The 17,443-nt window shown below is 35.5% G+C and overlaps 1 protein-coding gene across 1 annotated transcript; it reads right to left on the bottom strand.

Moving 5' to 3' along the window:
- Window positions 1-563: 563 nt before the first annotated feature.
- Window positions 564-1,543, bottom strand: LOC118026471 (olfactory receptor 2AK2). The gene has a single exon (XM_035029327.1). It carries the CDS (start codon window positions 1,482-1,484, stop codon window positions 564-566), a length of 921 nt encoding a protein of 306 aa, XP_034885218.1. The 5' UTR covers window positions 1,485-1,543.
- Between the last annotated feature and the right edge of the window lie 15,900 nt (window positions 1,544-17,443).

The raw sequence follows: 17,443 nt of genomic DNA, 5'->3' as shown, positions 1-17,443 counted from the left end.
TATTAATTTTGTATCTCCCCACATTGAAATGCAAACGGAATGAGATCAACGTTTTCTGTCAGTTCTTATCATTGTTTACTCCTAGGTCACAAATAGTTAAAACATTAAATCTGTTGTTGAATGAATGCATAAATGAGTGAATTATGTACTTTGCTCTACATTACAGCATATATTTACATAGATCCTTTTAATGGTATGTGTTTGAATAGATTATATCTCCTTTTTATTGTGTTTCAGATATTAAGGAGGATATTACAAAATATTTGTCATGACATGCAAATACTGAGTTGACATGGATGAAATCTATTGCTTTAGAGGGCTAAATAATGTTGATAATAACACAATTTTTCTAGCTTAAAGATTGGAAATGCATCCACTTTCAAAAACTATCTTTAAGCCATTCTGAAACCAGCAGGATTCAAGGTATTTATCAATTTATTTATTTCATAAATATTTCTGAGAGTTTATATATTCCAAAACAGTATTCCAGGCAAAGTGATCTCTATTGTTTCATCTCAATCAATAAGGATTTCCCAAAGTGATATCTCCTGTACAAATATCCATTATACCAACAGACTTCTCATGGCCCCAATAACTTCTTTATTCCTCAGGCTGTAGATAAATGGGTTCAGAAGAGGTGTGATGATGGTGTAAAACACTGCCACTGTCTTATCCTGTCCCAGGGAATGCAAGGAGTGTGGCCTTTTATAGGTGGAGAGAGCAGTCACATAGAATAGGCTTGCCACAATCAGGTGAGAGGAACAAGTGGAAACAGCTCTTGTCTGTCCTTTACCTGAGCTCATCTGGAACACCACAGTAAGTACACAGGCATAGGATGCTAGAATGGCCAAGAACGGCAGCAGCAGAATAATAAGCCCACTCAGAATGACTGTATACTCATACTGGGAAGTGTTCTGACATGCCAGTTGTAATAGAGATGGAAGTTCACAGAAAAAGTGGTTGATGAGCCGTGATCTACAAAATGGAAGATGAAATACATACAATGTGTGTACTAGAGCATTGATAGAACAACTGGTCCATGCACATGTGACCATGAACCAACAGATCTTCTTGCTCATGAGTAAAGGATAATGCAAAGGGTGACAGATGGCTACATATCGATCATAGGACATGAAACCAAGGAGAAGAGCTTCAGTCCCACCAAGGACTATGAACACAAATGTTTGAATCTCACAGCCTAAAAAAGTAATGGTCTTACTATTTGACAGAAAGTTAGTGACCATCTTGGGCACTGTGGTGGTGATGTTCATTATATCCATGAAGGAGAGCTGACTGAGTAGAAAATACATTGGAGTGTGGAGTCTGGTGTCCAAATGAATGAGAAGGATCAGTATGATATTCCCCATCAGAGCCACTGCAAAGAGGATTACAATGGCAACAAAGAGGAAAGTGTCCATTTGACCATATTGGAAAAGGCCAGAAAGTATAAAATCTGTTTTGATGCTTTGATTTCCTGTCTTCATAGTTTAATCTGAAATATCAGAGCAGATTGTATCTAAAGATTCCATGTAAAGACAATGACTGTACTTCAAGAGAAAAGAAAATGATTATTAATAAATGCCTTGAATTGCCTCCACACCATTGCCCTAGCCAAGTAAAATATACAGACTGTACACTGCTTTCATTTTCTTTGCAAAATGAGTGGAAAACAATGCATCTTATTCCAGTAACTTTCAGAGAATAAACCCTGGATGATGAGAGCTTAACCTATCTCTTTACACACAAGACTTTTTTTTTAATTAATTAATTAATTAATTAATTTTATTTATTTATTTTTAAAGATTTTATTTATTTATTTGAGAGAGAGAATGAGAGACAGAGAGCATGAGAGGGAGGAAGGTCAGAGGGAGAAGCAGACTTCCTGCTGAGCAGGAAGCCCGATGCGGGACTCGATCCAGGGACTCCGGGATCATGACCTGAGCCAAAGGCAGTCGCCCAACCAACTGAGCCACCCAGGCGCCCAACAAGACAACTTTTAGAGAATGTATGCATATTCAGTTTCCCTTAGCTCTATACTTATTGATTATCAGATGTATTACTCACACTCAATTACCCAATGAATTTATGACAGTATTAAAAGCACTCTAAATTTCTGTTCAGTTTGAAAAATACATGTTTTATCCTCTTTTTTTCCCTTTAAATACAGAATTCGTAGGCCTTTTTAAGCACATAGGAAGTTATCTAATCATCTTCCCTCACCTCTAATTCTAAAGGGTAATACTCTGGTAAGTATTAAAAACACTGAATGGGACACCTGGGTGGCTCAGTCAGTTAAGCATCTGCCTTCAGCTCAGGTCATGATCCCAGGGTACTGGGATGGAGTCCGCATCAGGTTTCTTGCTCAGTGGGGAGCCTGCTTCTCCCTCTGCTGCTCCCCCTGCTTGTGCTCTCTCTGTCTCTCTCTCTCTGACAAATAGATAAATAGAATCTTTAAAAAATAAAAATAAAAACATTAAATGCTGTAAAAATATTTTCATAAGGTTCAGGAAATTAATTTTAGGCTATGCCACATTACTGTATTATAAATAAAAAAATTCACTTGATGGATGAGGAAAAAGTACAAACTGGATGTTAAGATGAGAAGACCTAAAAAATATCATGCATCTTCTTTCCCTCAAGAAAGAAATTCTCTAACACCCAGAGACACCTCCTCCAACATCCAAAAGCATTTCCAGTTGTAGATAAAATTCTAAATGTGAGTTCCATTCACACTAATATAAAATAAATATATTGAGGACTGACAACTTTTATGATATGTTCACCAATATAATTTAAAAATTACAATTCCCAACCTTAAAACAATTGTAATTTTCATGTGGCTCTGGTGCATTAAGTACTGTCTTGGAATTTCAAGTTGAAGTAAAAATATTAAAATAATATCATCTTAAAGTTTGTTTTAAAACCAAACTGGAAACTTGTCAAGAGAAAGGAAGCAATATTAAAATTTATATTTACCATGCTGGATTTCAGAACAAGTTATATGTTATTAGGTCCATAAAGGCTGAAAGTCAAAAATTTCTACCTAAAAAACTTTATCAAATAAGCAATTATATATAGTTATTTTCATCATAATAAAAGCTCATGATTCTTATCATAGTCCACACATATTTTTTTCATTGTTTTTTTCCACATTTCCCTTGAATTTTGAACTCTGCTTTTATTAAAAATCTTTAGTGTAAATTTTATTTAAGGTAAAGGTATTAGGTAACTGATACCAGGAGATAGAAACTAAAGAAATGAGTAGAAATGGAAGCCATACATATAGAAAATGTGTTAGCACCTTCATATTTTCAGTCAGGAATAAGGTAAATATAAAAATGGAATTATTAATAATAATCAGGACTTGCATGGAACTATACAATTTATAAAATAATTTACTTTAACGGACTGAGCCACCCAGGTGTCCCCAAAATAATTTACTTTAATGAAGGAGGGGATACCCAGGGGGAAATGAACCATGAGAGACTATGGACTCCAGGAAACAAACTGAGGATTTTAGAGGGGAGGGGGTGGGAGCATGGGTTAGCCTGGTGATGGGTATTAAGGAGGGCATGCATTGCATGGAGCACTGGGTATTATATGAAACAATGAATCATGGAACACTACATCAAAAACTAATGATGTACTGTATGATGACTAACATAACATAATAAAATTAAAGACAAAACAAAACCAACAAACAAAAAAGATCTGCATAAAATTCTCACCATGTGTTTTTTTTTACTTCCTGAAATACTTTACCTATTTTAAATATTTTCATTATTTCAAAAGTATTGTTGGATATAAATTTGTGCTTAATATAATGCAAAATGTTATGGTTTAGAGAAGAAACAAACAAAAATGTTCACTAGCCCCATCAAGAATACAAGGATGTTCCAGGGTCATGGTCTCTTACATTAGAAGTACACACTGCTACCAAACTCTGGTCCTATCTCACTGTGACAAGATGGTCTTCATCCCCTTTGTCTTTTAAACCTGGGATGATTCATATGCAATATAAGACCAAATAAATCTCAAATACTTAACTCTATATTCTTTTCACATAAATTACTTAAGCAATATGTTCATAAATAGTCCCAATTGAGAAAATGCATGTCAGATGCATAATAAATTCACACTACATAATCATCAAAGTGACATGTATTTCTTTAAATAGTATGTCTGACACTAATTGCATGTTTTCCTTTTCAATATAAGTTGTAGGAAACTCATCAAGGCACTCTAATTTTTTTTTTAATTTTTAATTTTATTTTATTATGTTAGTCACCATACAATACATCATTAGTTTTTGATGTGGTGGTCCATGATTCATTGTTTTCGTATAACACCCAGTGCTCCATGCAGTACATGCCCTCCTTAATACCCATCACTGGGCTAGCCCATCCCCCCAACCCCTTCCCTCTAAAACCCTCAGTTTGTTTCTCAGAGTCCATAGTCGCTCGTGGTTCATCTCTCCCTCCGATTCCCCCCCACACTTCATCTTTCCCTTCCTTCTCCTAATGTCCTCCATGCTATTCCTTATGTTCCACAAATAAGTGAAACCATAAGATAATTGACTTTCCCTGCTTGACTTATTTCACTTAGCATAATCTCCTCCAGTCCCATCCATGTTGATGTAAATGTTGAGTATTCATCCTTTCTGATGGCTGAATAATATTTCATTGTATATATGGACCACATCTTCTTTATCCATTCATCTGTTGAAGGACATCTCGGCTCTTTCCACAGTTTGGCTATTGCGGACATTGCTGCTATGAACATTGGGGTGCATATGGCCCTTCTTTTCACTATATGTGTGTCTTTGGGGTAAATACGCAGGAGTGCAATTGCTGGGTCATAGGGTAGCTCTGTATTTAATTTTTTGAGATACCTCCACACTGTTTTCCAAAGTGGCTGTACCAACTTGCATTTCCACCAACAGTGTAAGAGGGTTCCCCTTTCTCCACAACCTCTCCAACATTTGTTGTTTCTTGCCCTGTCCATTTTTGCCATTCTAAGTGGTGTAAGGTGGTATCTCAATGTGCTTTTGATTTGAATTTCCCTGATGGCTAATGATGAACATTTTTTCATGTGTCTGTTAGCCATTTGTATGTCTTCTTCAGAGAAGTGTCTGTTCCTGTCTTCTGCCCATTTTTTGACTTATTTGTTTTTTGGGTGTTGAGTTTGAGAAGTTCTTTATAGATTTTGGATACCAGCCCTTTATCTATAGTGTCATTTGCAAATTTCTTTTCACTTACCTCAGAGGACTCAGCAGATTAAACACCTATCTGATAGCTGAGTGATTTTTTTTTTTTAAGATTTTATTTATTTATTTGAGAGAGAGAGAATGAGAGACAGAGAGCATGAGAGGGAAGAGGGCAGAGGGAGAAGCAGACCCCCTGCCGAGCAGGGAGCCCGATGCGGGACTTGATCCCAGGACTCCAGGATCATGACCTGAGCCGAAGGCAGTCGCTTAACCAACTGAGCCACCCAGGCGCCCTAGCTGAGTGATTGTTACTGTGAAGATTCTTTTCCCTCCACCCAGCCATGTCTCTGAAACTAAAGAAGGTATTTCCTTAAAACACTATCTTTTTCTAAATGAGAAGACATACAAATTTTCTTAAATTTTATAAAATAATTAATGTAAAAGACATTTCCTTTGAGGCATATACTCTCTTATATAGAGCTGTGTTTCATTGTTTTAGAATTTTGTTCTTAAAACAAAACATTAAAAAAGGAATGGAAGACGTATCTGCAATAATATATATAGAAAGGAATCCTAACACCCATATAGGGTAGTGATTACAGTTACACCAATTTATTCTTTAATAAAATTTTTAATAAAATAATAGTATTTGTTGATCATATATATGAAGAGTTACTCAGGCAGAACCACATATATTTTAAATAATCAAACTACTTAACATGGCACATTTGCAGAAAAGCAAAAACAAATTCCAAGAGTAATCAAAAGACGTTTAAATCTCTAATCTGGAACACATTTTGGGAGCTGTTAATGTACTAAAATTCCATAGTTTTAGTGACTTTTTATTTTTTTTGCCTTAGGAAATATGTCTCAAGCATTTAGCATGATAAACTCAGTAGAAAATATAATTTAAATGTACACTGTCATTTTCTTTCCCCCAAGATTTTTAATCTCTCTTGGTGGAAATTCATATTTTGGTTCCAACAGCCCTTTTGGGAAAACTTGGTCTCTAGTCCACAATTAAGCACATATTATACATTGCATATGTTGCTTCATTAGAGCTGGTGTCAGCGCTCCAAAAGAAAAAAGAAAAACAAACAAACAAACAAACTAGTTAAGCTCTGGGCAATTCTCTCCTATATTCATCAAAGTAAGAAACAATCACATCACCAAATTTATCTGATAGGGCTTCAAAAAGTATTACTTAACTGTCTTTTATCTTTAAAATATGTATATGTATTTGGATTCTGCATAATTAATAACTAATTGATATACAGTTTGATTTTTTGTGTGTGTACAAAAAAGGTAAGAATTTCTGAGGAAGTACATGACATGCCAAATGTTTTAGTTAAATAGTTCATTGTCTTTGATACAACAATCTTAAAAATATTGGTATGCAGATGCCTGGATGGCTTACTTGGTTAAGAGACCAAGTTAGAGACCCTAGGTTAGAGACCCTAAGGCTAACTTCTTTACCATCAGGTGGGCTAGAATGTGCCAGCTCTCATTTCCCACAGACACTCCATAAAGAACAACATATGGACGATCCTTTGGATCAGGTCATGATCTCAGGGTTCTGATGATCAAGTCAGGCATCAGGCTCCATGCTCAGCAGGGAGCCTGCCTCTCCCTCTGCCTGCCACTCTCCCTGTTTGTGCTCTCTCTCTGACAAATAAATAAATTTAAGAAAATCTTAAAAAGTATTGGTATGGCTATAAAGTAGAATTCAGGTTTCTTAAATTCCAAAATGGGTAAATTGTTCTTAAGTTCAGAGAGAGTAATTTAAATAATAACATGGTGCTAATTTAATCTTTTTCTATATCAACAATATTTATTGAATTTGTAGAAATTAAGGTGATTTTGGGTTTTAAACCACCAATCCCCTTAACTAACTTAATGGGATGAAATAAAGCAATTACTCTACACAGATTTGAAAAAAGAAAACAACAACAACAACAACAAAATAAAGGAAAAAAGATAATTGTAAGAGGTTGAAAGTCAAGGTAACATACTTTAGAGTTCACAGGGAATATACAGAGATCTACATTATACTTTATGTAATTTTAATATATCAATAAGTTCTTATTAAAATGAGTACATTTCATACTGTATGGTGACTAACATAATAAAATAAAATTTAAAAAGATGAGTACATCTCTTATCTTCATTTCTCCCAATTATTTTATATATAAAATTTAGTTTACTTTTCTACAAAATACCTTAGTTGTGAAAAGACTTTCTCCACAAAGAACAGTGCAGCATCAGTCATTGAATGCCAGTCTGCAGAGGAGAAAATAGGAGTATGGGATCCAGATCTCTGATTTTAAATAGTTTGAGTCCCATAAGTAATCAACACTTCCCTCAAGGTTAGTCACTGGTGGAAATAATTTTAGCCTATCATTGGACAAACCTACAATTTTAGTAGCTTGACATGTACAGTCTTGGGAGATTACCTTAAGAAAAAAAATATGATACACAATTAAGATATGGCATTTGAGGGTCCTATGCAAGGGAGAGACCCTAAGGCTAACTTCTTTACCTTCAAGATAAATTAGCCTCTGAATTTAAGTCTAATATTTCATGGTAATGGTTAAAACTATTGTTGTTGTTGTTGCTGTTGTTTTATTTTCACTTGACATAGTGTGGGAAAATTTTTCAAATGTATTATGAGCCAACAAATGTAAACTACATAGGAGAGTTACAAAAAAGTTAGTAATCCCACAGACACAAAAAATATTTGAAGTATAAAAGTGAGGATATGCTCTTAGTTCCCAAAATTCAGCAACAGGGTATAAATGCAATGTACTGATGGAATGGAGCTAAGGGAGGATAGCTTACTCTGCATAAACAGGATAATCAGAATTATTGTTAGATTTCTTTATTCTTAAGTTTATTCCTTTTTTTTCTATTGTGAATGGTGATTGCACATAGAGCTGAGGGTTATTTTGAAAAATTAATTAGTAAATACAGGCAAGCAATTCACAGTATTGCCTGACACACAGTAAACACCCAATACATACTAGTTTTTGTTTTGAGTGTTGATTTTACTGTTCTTCTTTTTTTAATGGCCATTCTATATAAATTAAGATGGATTCAGAACGGAGGCATGTTCTTTATTGCTTTGCTCTAGTGTGTATGCAAACCCTTTAAGAGTTGTCTCACAGTGATCTAGTTCGATTAAAAACTCAGATTCAAAAAAGAGAACAAACTATCCAGACAGGATAATTTAAAATAAAATCTGTAATACAGCAAATTTCTCCAACCACATATCCATCCCAATGCAGTCACATCACTGTTCATGGCTGACTTCCTCCCAGCTGGAGGGTAGGCTCCCAACCTTACTTAACAAATGCCTGTTTTTCAGCATCTTTTTTTTTTTTTTTTAAGATTTTTATTTATTTATTTGACAGAGAGAGACACAGTGAGAGGGGGAACACAGGCAGGGGGAGTGGGAGAGGACGAAGCAGGCTTCCCGCTGAGCAGGGAGCCTGAGGCGGGGCTCAATCCCAGAACCCTGGGATCACGACCTGAGCCAAAGGCAGATGCTTAATGACTGAGCCATCCAGGCGCCCCCAAATGCCTGTTTTTCTACCACATGAGACACAGTTTGAATCCACACATATTGGTGTCTGAGCCCAAAAACCATATCAAGAGAAAGTCAGGAGATCACTTTAGATACAGATGGCCCTTTAAATTCACACAAATAATGACAATATAGACATGGAACAGTATCCAGTTTCTTTTGATCAAGTCCTAGGAAGGGAGTAAGAGCAGATGTGTCAAGAGGAGAACAGATTAGATAAATCAGTATATCTAATGACATTCTTTCAGGCATACTCACACCTTGCTGACACATCTGTCCCTTGAATCTTGGATAAAACATCAAGACGGTGGGCTAGAATGTGCCAGCCCTCATTTCCCACAGACACTCCATAAAGAACAACATATGGACAAACATAGTTTTGTCAGAACTCCAGAAACCAGCTAAAAAAGTGCAAAAAACAAGTGAATCCTTAACCAAGAAAAAGCCCTTACTCAAAATGTTGGGAAATTTTGTGGCATTTTGCCTCCCCTTGCCATACTCCCCATTGGAGCACTGTGGTTTAGTCAGGAAGACACTTCTTAATTCTCAGTTCCATCGTTTAGACAAAAGAAGAACATACTTGCTTATAAAGTACTGACTTGTGAAGGAATCTCCATATAATTTCTGTCTGTCTCACCAGGACAGTGATGGGGAAAGTGGCATAGTTGGGAGGCCTCTGACGGCAGGGACAGATTCAGGGGAGCATTAGAGCAACAGTGAGCTACAATTTGTGGGGGAAGCAAGACATTAACAAAGAGATATTTAATACAAATCCAAGGCTTCTAAAAAAAAAAAATGCAGGGATGAGACTCTAAGGAAATTTAAAAGTGCCTTGTATGTGGGGAACTTGACCAAAACACACAGAAGTCCACCTTTACTTCTTTTATAAGATTTGAAAGACCAAAACTGAAAATTATTATAAATACATATTAATGGGCCCACACATATAAAAATCTCATCTATGATATCAGTAACTTAATGTGTTGTAGAGATCGTTTTTGTAATCCACATGTGCTGTGGACTGAATTGTGTCCCCTCTTAATTCATATGTTGAAATTCTAACCTCCATTATTTTATAGTGTCTGTATTTGGAAATAGTACCTCAAATAGGCAATTAAGTCAGCATGGATCATAAGGGTCACCTTCATCCAATATGTGTGATTTCATATAAGTGGAGTTTAAGATACAGACACTTTAGAGTTACAGCCATGTAAAGACAGAGAGAGAAGATGGAAGTCTACAAGCCAAGGAAAGGGTCCCCAACAAAATTCAACTCTGCCAACCCCTTGATGTCCATCTTGTAGCCTCCAGAAAAGTGAGAAAATTAATTTTTATTATTAATTACAACCCAGGTTGTGATACTTTGATATGGCAGTCCTAGCAAACAAATACACTATGGTAACAACAAAGAAAATATCAATAAACTACAGACAAAAGGAAATAGGAGGTAAATAAAAGCATCCCATTATTAAAAGATCAACAAAATGAAAATGAAGGCACTAAGAAAGGTAATGAGGGACAGCAAAAGCTATATCAAGAAAACACTTAACAAAAGAGCATTGACAGTTATTTTCCCACCAGTAATCATATTAAATGTCCCATTCAAAAGGTAAAGATTGACAGAATGGAATGGATTTAAAAAGAGAAAATAACTATGCTGTCTACAGGATACTTTCCTTAGTTCTAAGGAGAGAGTTTGATAGATTGTTAATGAAATGATAAAAAAAAGGGCGCCTGGGTGGCTCAGTTGGTTAAGTGACTGCCTTCGGCTCAGGTCATGATCCCAGGGTCCTGGGATCGAGTCCCGCATCGGGCTCCCTGCTCTGCGGGGAGCCTGCTTCTCCCTCTCCCACTCCCCCTGCTTGTGTTCCCTCTCTCGCTGTGTCTCTCTCTGTCAAATAAATAAATAAAATAAAATCTTAAAAAAAAAAAAAAGAAATGATTAAAAAAAAAGATTGTGCTGAAGTAGTAACCAATGGAGAGCAGTGGTATTTATACTAATTTCACACAAAAATAAAACTGTAAGAAAGTAAAAGGACACTTATAACAATAATAATGACACTTCACAATTATAAATATATGTATACCAAACCTCAGAGATATTAAATATATATATATATAGAAATTTTGGTATAATTTCTCAAGTGAACATGGAACATTTTCCAAGATAGACCTTATGTAAGACCAATAAACATTTATTAACATTTTAAGAAGAGTAAAGTCATACAAACTAGCTTTTCTTATCTTAAGGTAAAATTAAAAATCATTAGCTGAAGCAAATCTGGAAAATCAAGAATATCTGTGAAAATTTAATTACGTACTCATAAACAACAAACAGGTTAAAGAATTAAACACAAGGGAAATTATAAAATATCCTGACAAAAAATGATAATAACACAATGTACTAAAATTTATTATATACAGGAAAAGCAATGTGAAGAGGGAATTTAGAGTTGTAAAAGTGCTCTTTTAAAAAGACTGCCAACTTAAGGCCCTGTGGAGATGGCAGAGTGGGAGGATCCTGAACTCACTTAGTTCCAGGGATACACAAGATAGCAAACACATCCATGCAATTACCTCTGAAAACAACACAAAGATTGGCAGAACAAACTCTCTAGTTACTCATAGAGAGGAGGCCACATAAGAAATATTAGGAGAAATGGAGATGCAGTTGGAAACCAAACCCTTCATGAGACTAACCACAAGCAGGAGGTACACTAAAATCATGGAGAAGAGAGAGAATCAGAACCCACAACAAACACCTCAAGGATGGGTCACCCACACCAGGATCATGGGTCCCTATAATATATGGATTTGAAAAACATTGGGGCTTAACTTTCTGAATTTTTACAATCAGCTGGGAATAACTTGGTATTTTAAAAGTTAGCAGGCTTAACCCTGAAGGATCCTGAGGGCAAGAAGAAACTGAGTCCCTGTCCTGGGACATTAGTGAAGGAGATTTATTTACTACTTCCAGAACATGCTTGGGTGTATGTGTGTGTGTGTGTGTGGAGGCAGAATCTATAGGAGACTTCTCCAAGAATAGAAGAGCTGACCAGTGCCATTTCCTCCCAGACCCCAAGCCAAGATAGCACCACATGTGCAGGGACAAGTGTAAACACTCTTCACCTATCTAGGTAGCACCATGAACTCCACCCCCACATTCTCCTGCACATCCACCCTATCCAACCCCTCCCATTACACAGGTGCCCATCCAAAGCATCTCCTGCCACAAAACATGCTGCAAACAGCCCCAGCAGTGAGATGTGACACTCCAAACTGACTCTTGCCCTGCGAGAGAGAAAGATAGACATGCACACATGTGTGTCCACAGTCCCAACAGCCAAATATTGGCTAGTAGCACAGAAAATGTGGACTTCCAATCAGTGCAACTGCAGCCCTAACAGGTATGGTTGCTATTACTGCCCACTTTGAGAGCCTTGAGGCACAAGGCAAGGACATCATCCTTCAAGTAGCCCCTGCACACGAGCTTAGGGCAGGCATTTGGCTGACAGCTGACACCTTCCAACATCTAGCACATGGTGGAGCAGACTGGTCCCTTAACAGCAGAGGGACAAAAACCTTCTTGGTGTAACAAGAACAGTAGTCAATTGCAGCCGAATGGACTGAAGGAAAATATAGTCAGTCATGATAGTAAAGTGCACACAACCCACATAGAGACCTCATTAGAGTACCTGGTTCTGGTGAACAGGGGCATTGTGCTACTGGACATCACAGGACCTCTTCTCCATAAAGCCATGACTCTTAAGGTCAAGAAATGTAGCTTATTTTCCAAATACATAGGAAACAAGCACAGAGGGTTACACATAATAATGAGGTGGAGGAATATGTCCCAAATGAACAAGGACAAACCTTCATCAAATTGCTAAATGAACAGAAATAATCAATATGACTCTTATAAATTCAAAGTAATGGCTATAAGATATTCATGGGATTTGAGAAAAGATTATAGGCTCTCAGTGAGACAAAGACAGAAAATATTGAAAAGAGACCCAGTCTAAGATAAAGAACTCAGTAAATGAAATAAAATACAGCATATAAGATGAGGCAGAGGACTGGATCAAGGAGCTAAAGAAGGATTAATGGAAAACAACAAAGATGAACAGCAGAAAAGAAAGAAAATAAGAATAATAAAGTATGTGACAAGGTGAAGGAACTCAGCATATCATCAAGATTAATAACATTCACTTTAAAGAATCCTGAAGGAGAGAGAGAAAGAGGGGCAGAAAATTTATTTGAAGAAATAATAGCTGAAAATTTCACTGATTTGGGGAAGGAAAGAGGTATCCAGATCCAGGAGGCACAAAGAACACCCCCCCCAACAAAATCAACCCAAGGAGGTCCAAACAAAGACACATCATGGCAAAAAGTAGTGATAAAGAGAGAATTATTATTTTTTTTTAAGATTTTATTTATTTATTTGAGACAGAGAGAATGAGAGACAGAGAGCATGAGAGGGAGGAGGGTCAGAGGGAGAAGCAGACTCCCTGCCGAGCAGGGAGCCCAATGCGGGACTCGATTCAGGGACTCCAGGATCATGACCTGAGCCAAAGGCAGTCGCTTAACCAACTGAGCCACCCAGGCACCCTAAAGAGAGAATTATTAAAAAAAAAAAGGACTAGAAAAGAAAACAGTTACATACAAGGGAAATGAGATAAAACTATCAATAAATTTATTAGCAGAAACTTTGCAGGCCAGACGGGTGTGGCATGTTACATTAAAAGTGCTGAAAGAAACAAGAAAATCTAAAAAAATATAAATATTTATGCACACGATATAGGGGCACTGAAATACATAAAGCAACTCTGAAGAGCCATAAAGGAAGGTGTTCACAGTAATACAATAGAGGACTTTAAGACCTCACTCACATTAATGGATAGATTATCTAGCCAGAAAAATCAACAAGGAAACAATGACTTTGAATAACACGATGTACCAGATGGACCTACTGAATATATTCAGAACATTCCATTCAAAAAATATTGGAATACACAATCTTTTCAAGTGTACATGAAACATTCTCCAAAATGGATCATATGTTAGGCCACAAAAAAGTCTCAAATTCAAAAAGATAGAAATTGTATCATGCATTTTTCTCACCACAATGGTATGAAACTAGGAAGTAATTGCAAGAAAAAAAAATTGGAAAGAACACAAATACGTGGAGGCTAAATAACATTCTACCAAATATTGAATAGATGAAACAATAAATAAAAAAGGAAATTAAAAAAATATGGAGAAAAATGAAAATAAAAGTACAATGATCCAAAATCTCTGGAATGCAGCAAAACTGTTCTAAGAGGAGACATTATTACTATACAGGCATAGATCACAGAGCAAGAAAAATCTCAAATAAACAACAGAACATTACACCTAAAGGAACTAGGAAATCAAAAACAAAAACCAAGCCAGTAGAAAGAAAAAAAAATAAAGATTAATAAAAAACAAATGAAATTTAAACTAAAAAACAAACAAAACCCAAGAACAAATTAATGAATCCAGGAGCTGTTTTTGTTTGTTTGATTGTTTTTGTTTTTGTTTGTTGTTGTTTTTAAAGATTTTATTTATTTATTTGAGAGAGAAAGAGAGAACAAGCATGAAAGAGGGGGGAGGCAGAGGGAGAAGGAGTCTCCCTATTGAGCTAGGAGCCCATGTGGGCCTTGATCCCAGAACTCTGAGATTATGACCTTAGCTGAAGGCAGATGCTTAACCAACTGAGCCACCCACATGCCCCATGTTTTGTTTTATTTTGTTTTGTTTAAGATCAACAAAATTGATAAACTTTTAGCAAGATTCATCAGAGAGAGAACTCAAGTAAATAAAATCAGAAATAAAGTAGGATAACAACTGACACCATAGAAATACAAAGAATTTTAAGAGAATATTATGATTTGCCAACAAATTATACAACCCAGAAGAAATGAATAAAATTCTAGAAACATATAACCTTCCATAACTGAACCAGGAAAAAAAAAATTAAAAACTGAACAGACAGATTATTAGTAATGAATAATGAAATGGTTTTGGAAAAAGAAAAAAAAAAAAAACTCACAACAAAGAAAACTTCAGGAGCAGATGGTTTCACAGGTGAATTGTACCAAATATTTAAATAAGAGTTAGCACATATTTTCCTCAAACTACTCTAAATTAGAATTTCTAAATTATTCTAAAATTAGAATATTCTAAATTATTCTAAAACTAGAAGAAGAAGGAAAGCCAACAAATTCATTTTTCAAGTCAAGCATTACTATAATACCAAAACCAGATAAAGATACCACACACACCCAAATACACACACACACACACACACAACTACAGGTAATGTATCTGATGGGCATAAAAGCAAAATTTCTCAACAAAATATTAGCAAACCAAATCCAACAATACATTAAAAAAATTCACTGCAATGAAGTGGGATTATTCCAAGGATGCAAGAGTGATTCAACATTTGCAAAACAATCATACATCACATTAACCAGAGAAAGAATGAAAATCATATGATCTCCTAACAGATACAGAAACAGCACTTGACAACATACCACATCAATTCATGATAAAACCTCTCAACAAAGTAGTTTCACAGGGAATATACCTCAACATAGTAAGACCATATATGAAAAATCCACAGAGAACATCATATTCAATAAGAAAGAAAATCTGAGAGCTTTCCCACTGAGGTCGGGAAAAGTCAAGCATGTTCATTTTCACCACTTATATTCAACATAGTACTGGAAGTCCTAGCCACAGCAATCAGTCAAGAAAAATAAATAAAAGGCATCTGAATTGGTAAGGAAGAAAATATTTATAGTAGCTTTTTAAGAGCCTGAATATCTGCCTTTACTATATATTTGCCTTTACATGTGAGATTTGTTTCTTTGATGCATTTTCTTATTTCTCATTATGGCCTTTTCTCTTTTTCTTAAAGAAGATACTTTAACATTTTTGTAAGGCTATTTTCGTGGTGATAAACTTCTTTAGTTTTTGCTTGTCTGGAAGATTTTCTCTTCTTCAATTTTGAGTAACAACCTTGTCAGGTGGAGCATTTTTGGTTATATGTTTTTCCCTTTTAACACTGCAAATATACTTGGCCATTCTCTTCCAGCCAGCAAAATTTCTGATTAAAAAATCCACTGCTGGTCTAGTTCTCTTGTATGTAACCTTTTTTTTTTTCTTTTGCTGCCTTTAAGACCCTATATTTTTAACTTTTGACATTCTAATTACCGTATGTCTTGGTGTAGCTGTTTAGGGGTTCATCTTATTTAGGAGTCTTTGCTGCTTATACCTGGATATCTGTTTCTTTCTCAAGGTTGTGGTATTTTTTAGCCTTTATTTCTTCAAATGAATTTTGTTCACTGTTGTTGGGAATGTAAAATGATGTAGCTACTATGAAAATAGAATGGTCATTTAAATACATACATACATACATACATACCTACATAAAATTGCTATGTGATCCGGTAATTAAACTTCTGAGTATATATTCAAAAAGAAGTGAAATCAGGGTCCCAAAGATACATTTGGATACCCATGTTCTATAAGCATTCTTCACAATAGTCAAAATGTAGAAGAAACTGAAGTATCTATTAATGGATGAGTAGACAAATAAGATGTGGCATATACTTACAATGGAATATTACTCAACCTCAGAAAGGAAGGAATTCTGACATATGCTGTAACAGTTTTGAAGCTTGAGGGTATCATGCTATGTAAAATACACCAGTCATGAAAAGACAAAACATGTATGATTCCACTTGTTTGCTTTAAATAAAGTATTCAAATTCATGGTGACCAAAAGTACAATGCATTTATCAAAGCCTGTGGGAGGTGGAAATGGAGAGTTGTTTAATGTATATAGATGTCTGTTCAGTTTTGGAAAATGAGAAAGTCCTGGAGATTTTTTGTACAGCAATCTGAATATACTTAACACTCTGTACACTTAAAATGATTAACATGGTAAATTTTATGTTTTGTATGTTTTACAATTTTACATAAAAATAAAAACATTATATACAATACAATAAATTATAAGTGATCTTTAACCAACAACAGTCGGGTAAATTTGAATTTCAGTATTGGAATAATCTGAAGGTCTAGAGGAAAATAGTACTATGATCATCTGAAAATAGTTCAAAGCAGTCTTCAATTTTGATTTTACAGAGCTAGATTCTAAATCAAGATTTGCATTAGAATTCATTTATTTTTCAGATAACACATATATTTTACTCATTCATTCATTATTTTTTTTCATAAATATTCCTAAATGATTTACAAATTTCCAGCATAGCAATTTTTTAAAGTTTTTATTTAAATTCCGGTTAGTTAACATGCAGTTTAGTACTAAATTCAGGTTTACCATATACTGATTCATGCTTCCATACAACAACTGGTGCTCAGGGGGAGCAGCAAGATGGCAGAGGAGTGGGGGACTCCATTTCAACCAGTCCCCTGAATTTAGCTGGATATCTACCAAGCCAATCTGAACACACACAAAATCAGCCTGAGATATAAGAATGTATGTCTGGATCTCTATGGACAGAGGATCAGTGGTTGTGAGGTATGAAGGACAGAGTTGTGATTCTACGGACAGATATGGGAGGGTAAACATAAGACGTGGGGGAGCCCCCAGAAGCTGG

This window comes from Mirounga leonina, unplaced genomic scaffold (genome assembly GCF_011800145.1).
Source record: "Mirounga leonina isolate KUSES-001 unplaced genomic scaffold, KU_Mleo_1.0 Mir_239, whole genome shotgun sequence".
Lineage (NCBI taxonomy): Eukaryota > Metazoa > Chordata > Mammalia > Carnivora > Phocidae > Mirounga > Mirounga leonina.
Note: the sequence above shows the minus strand (reverse complement) of the source record. Positions and strands in the feature narration are given on the sequence as shown.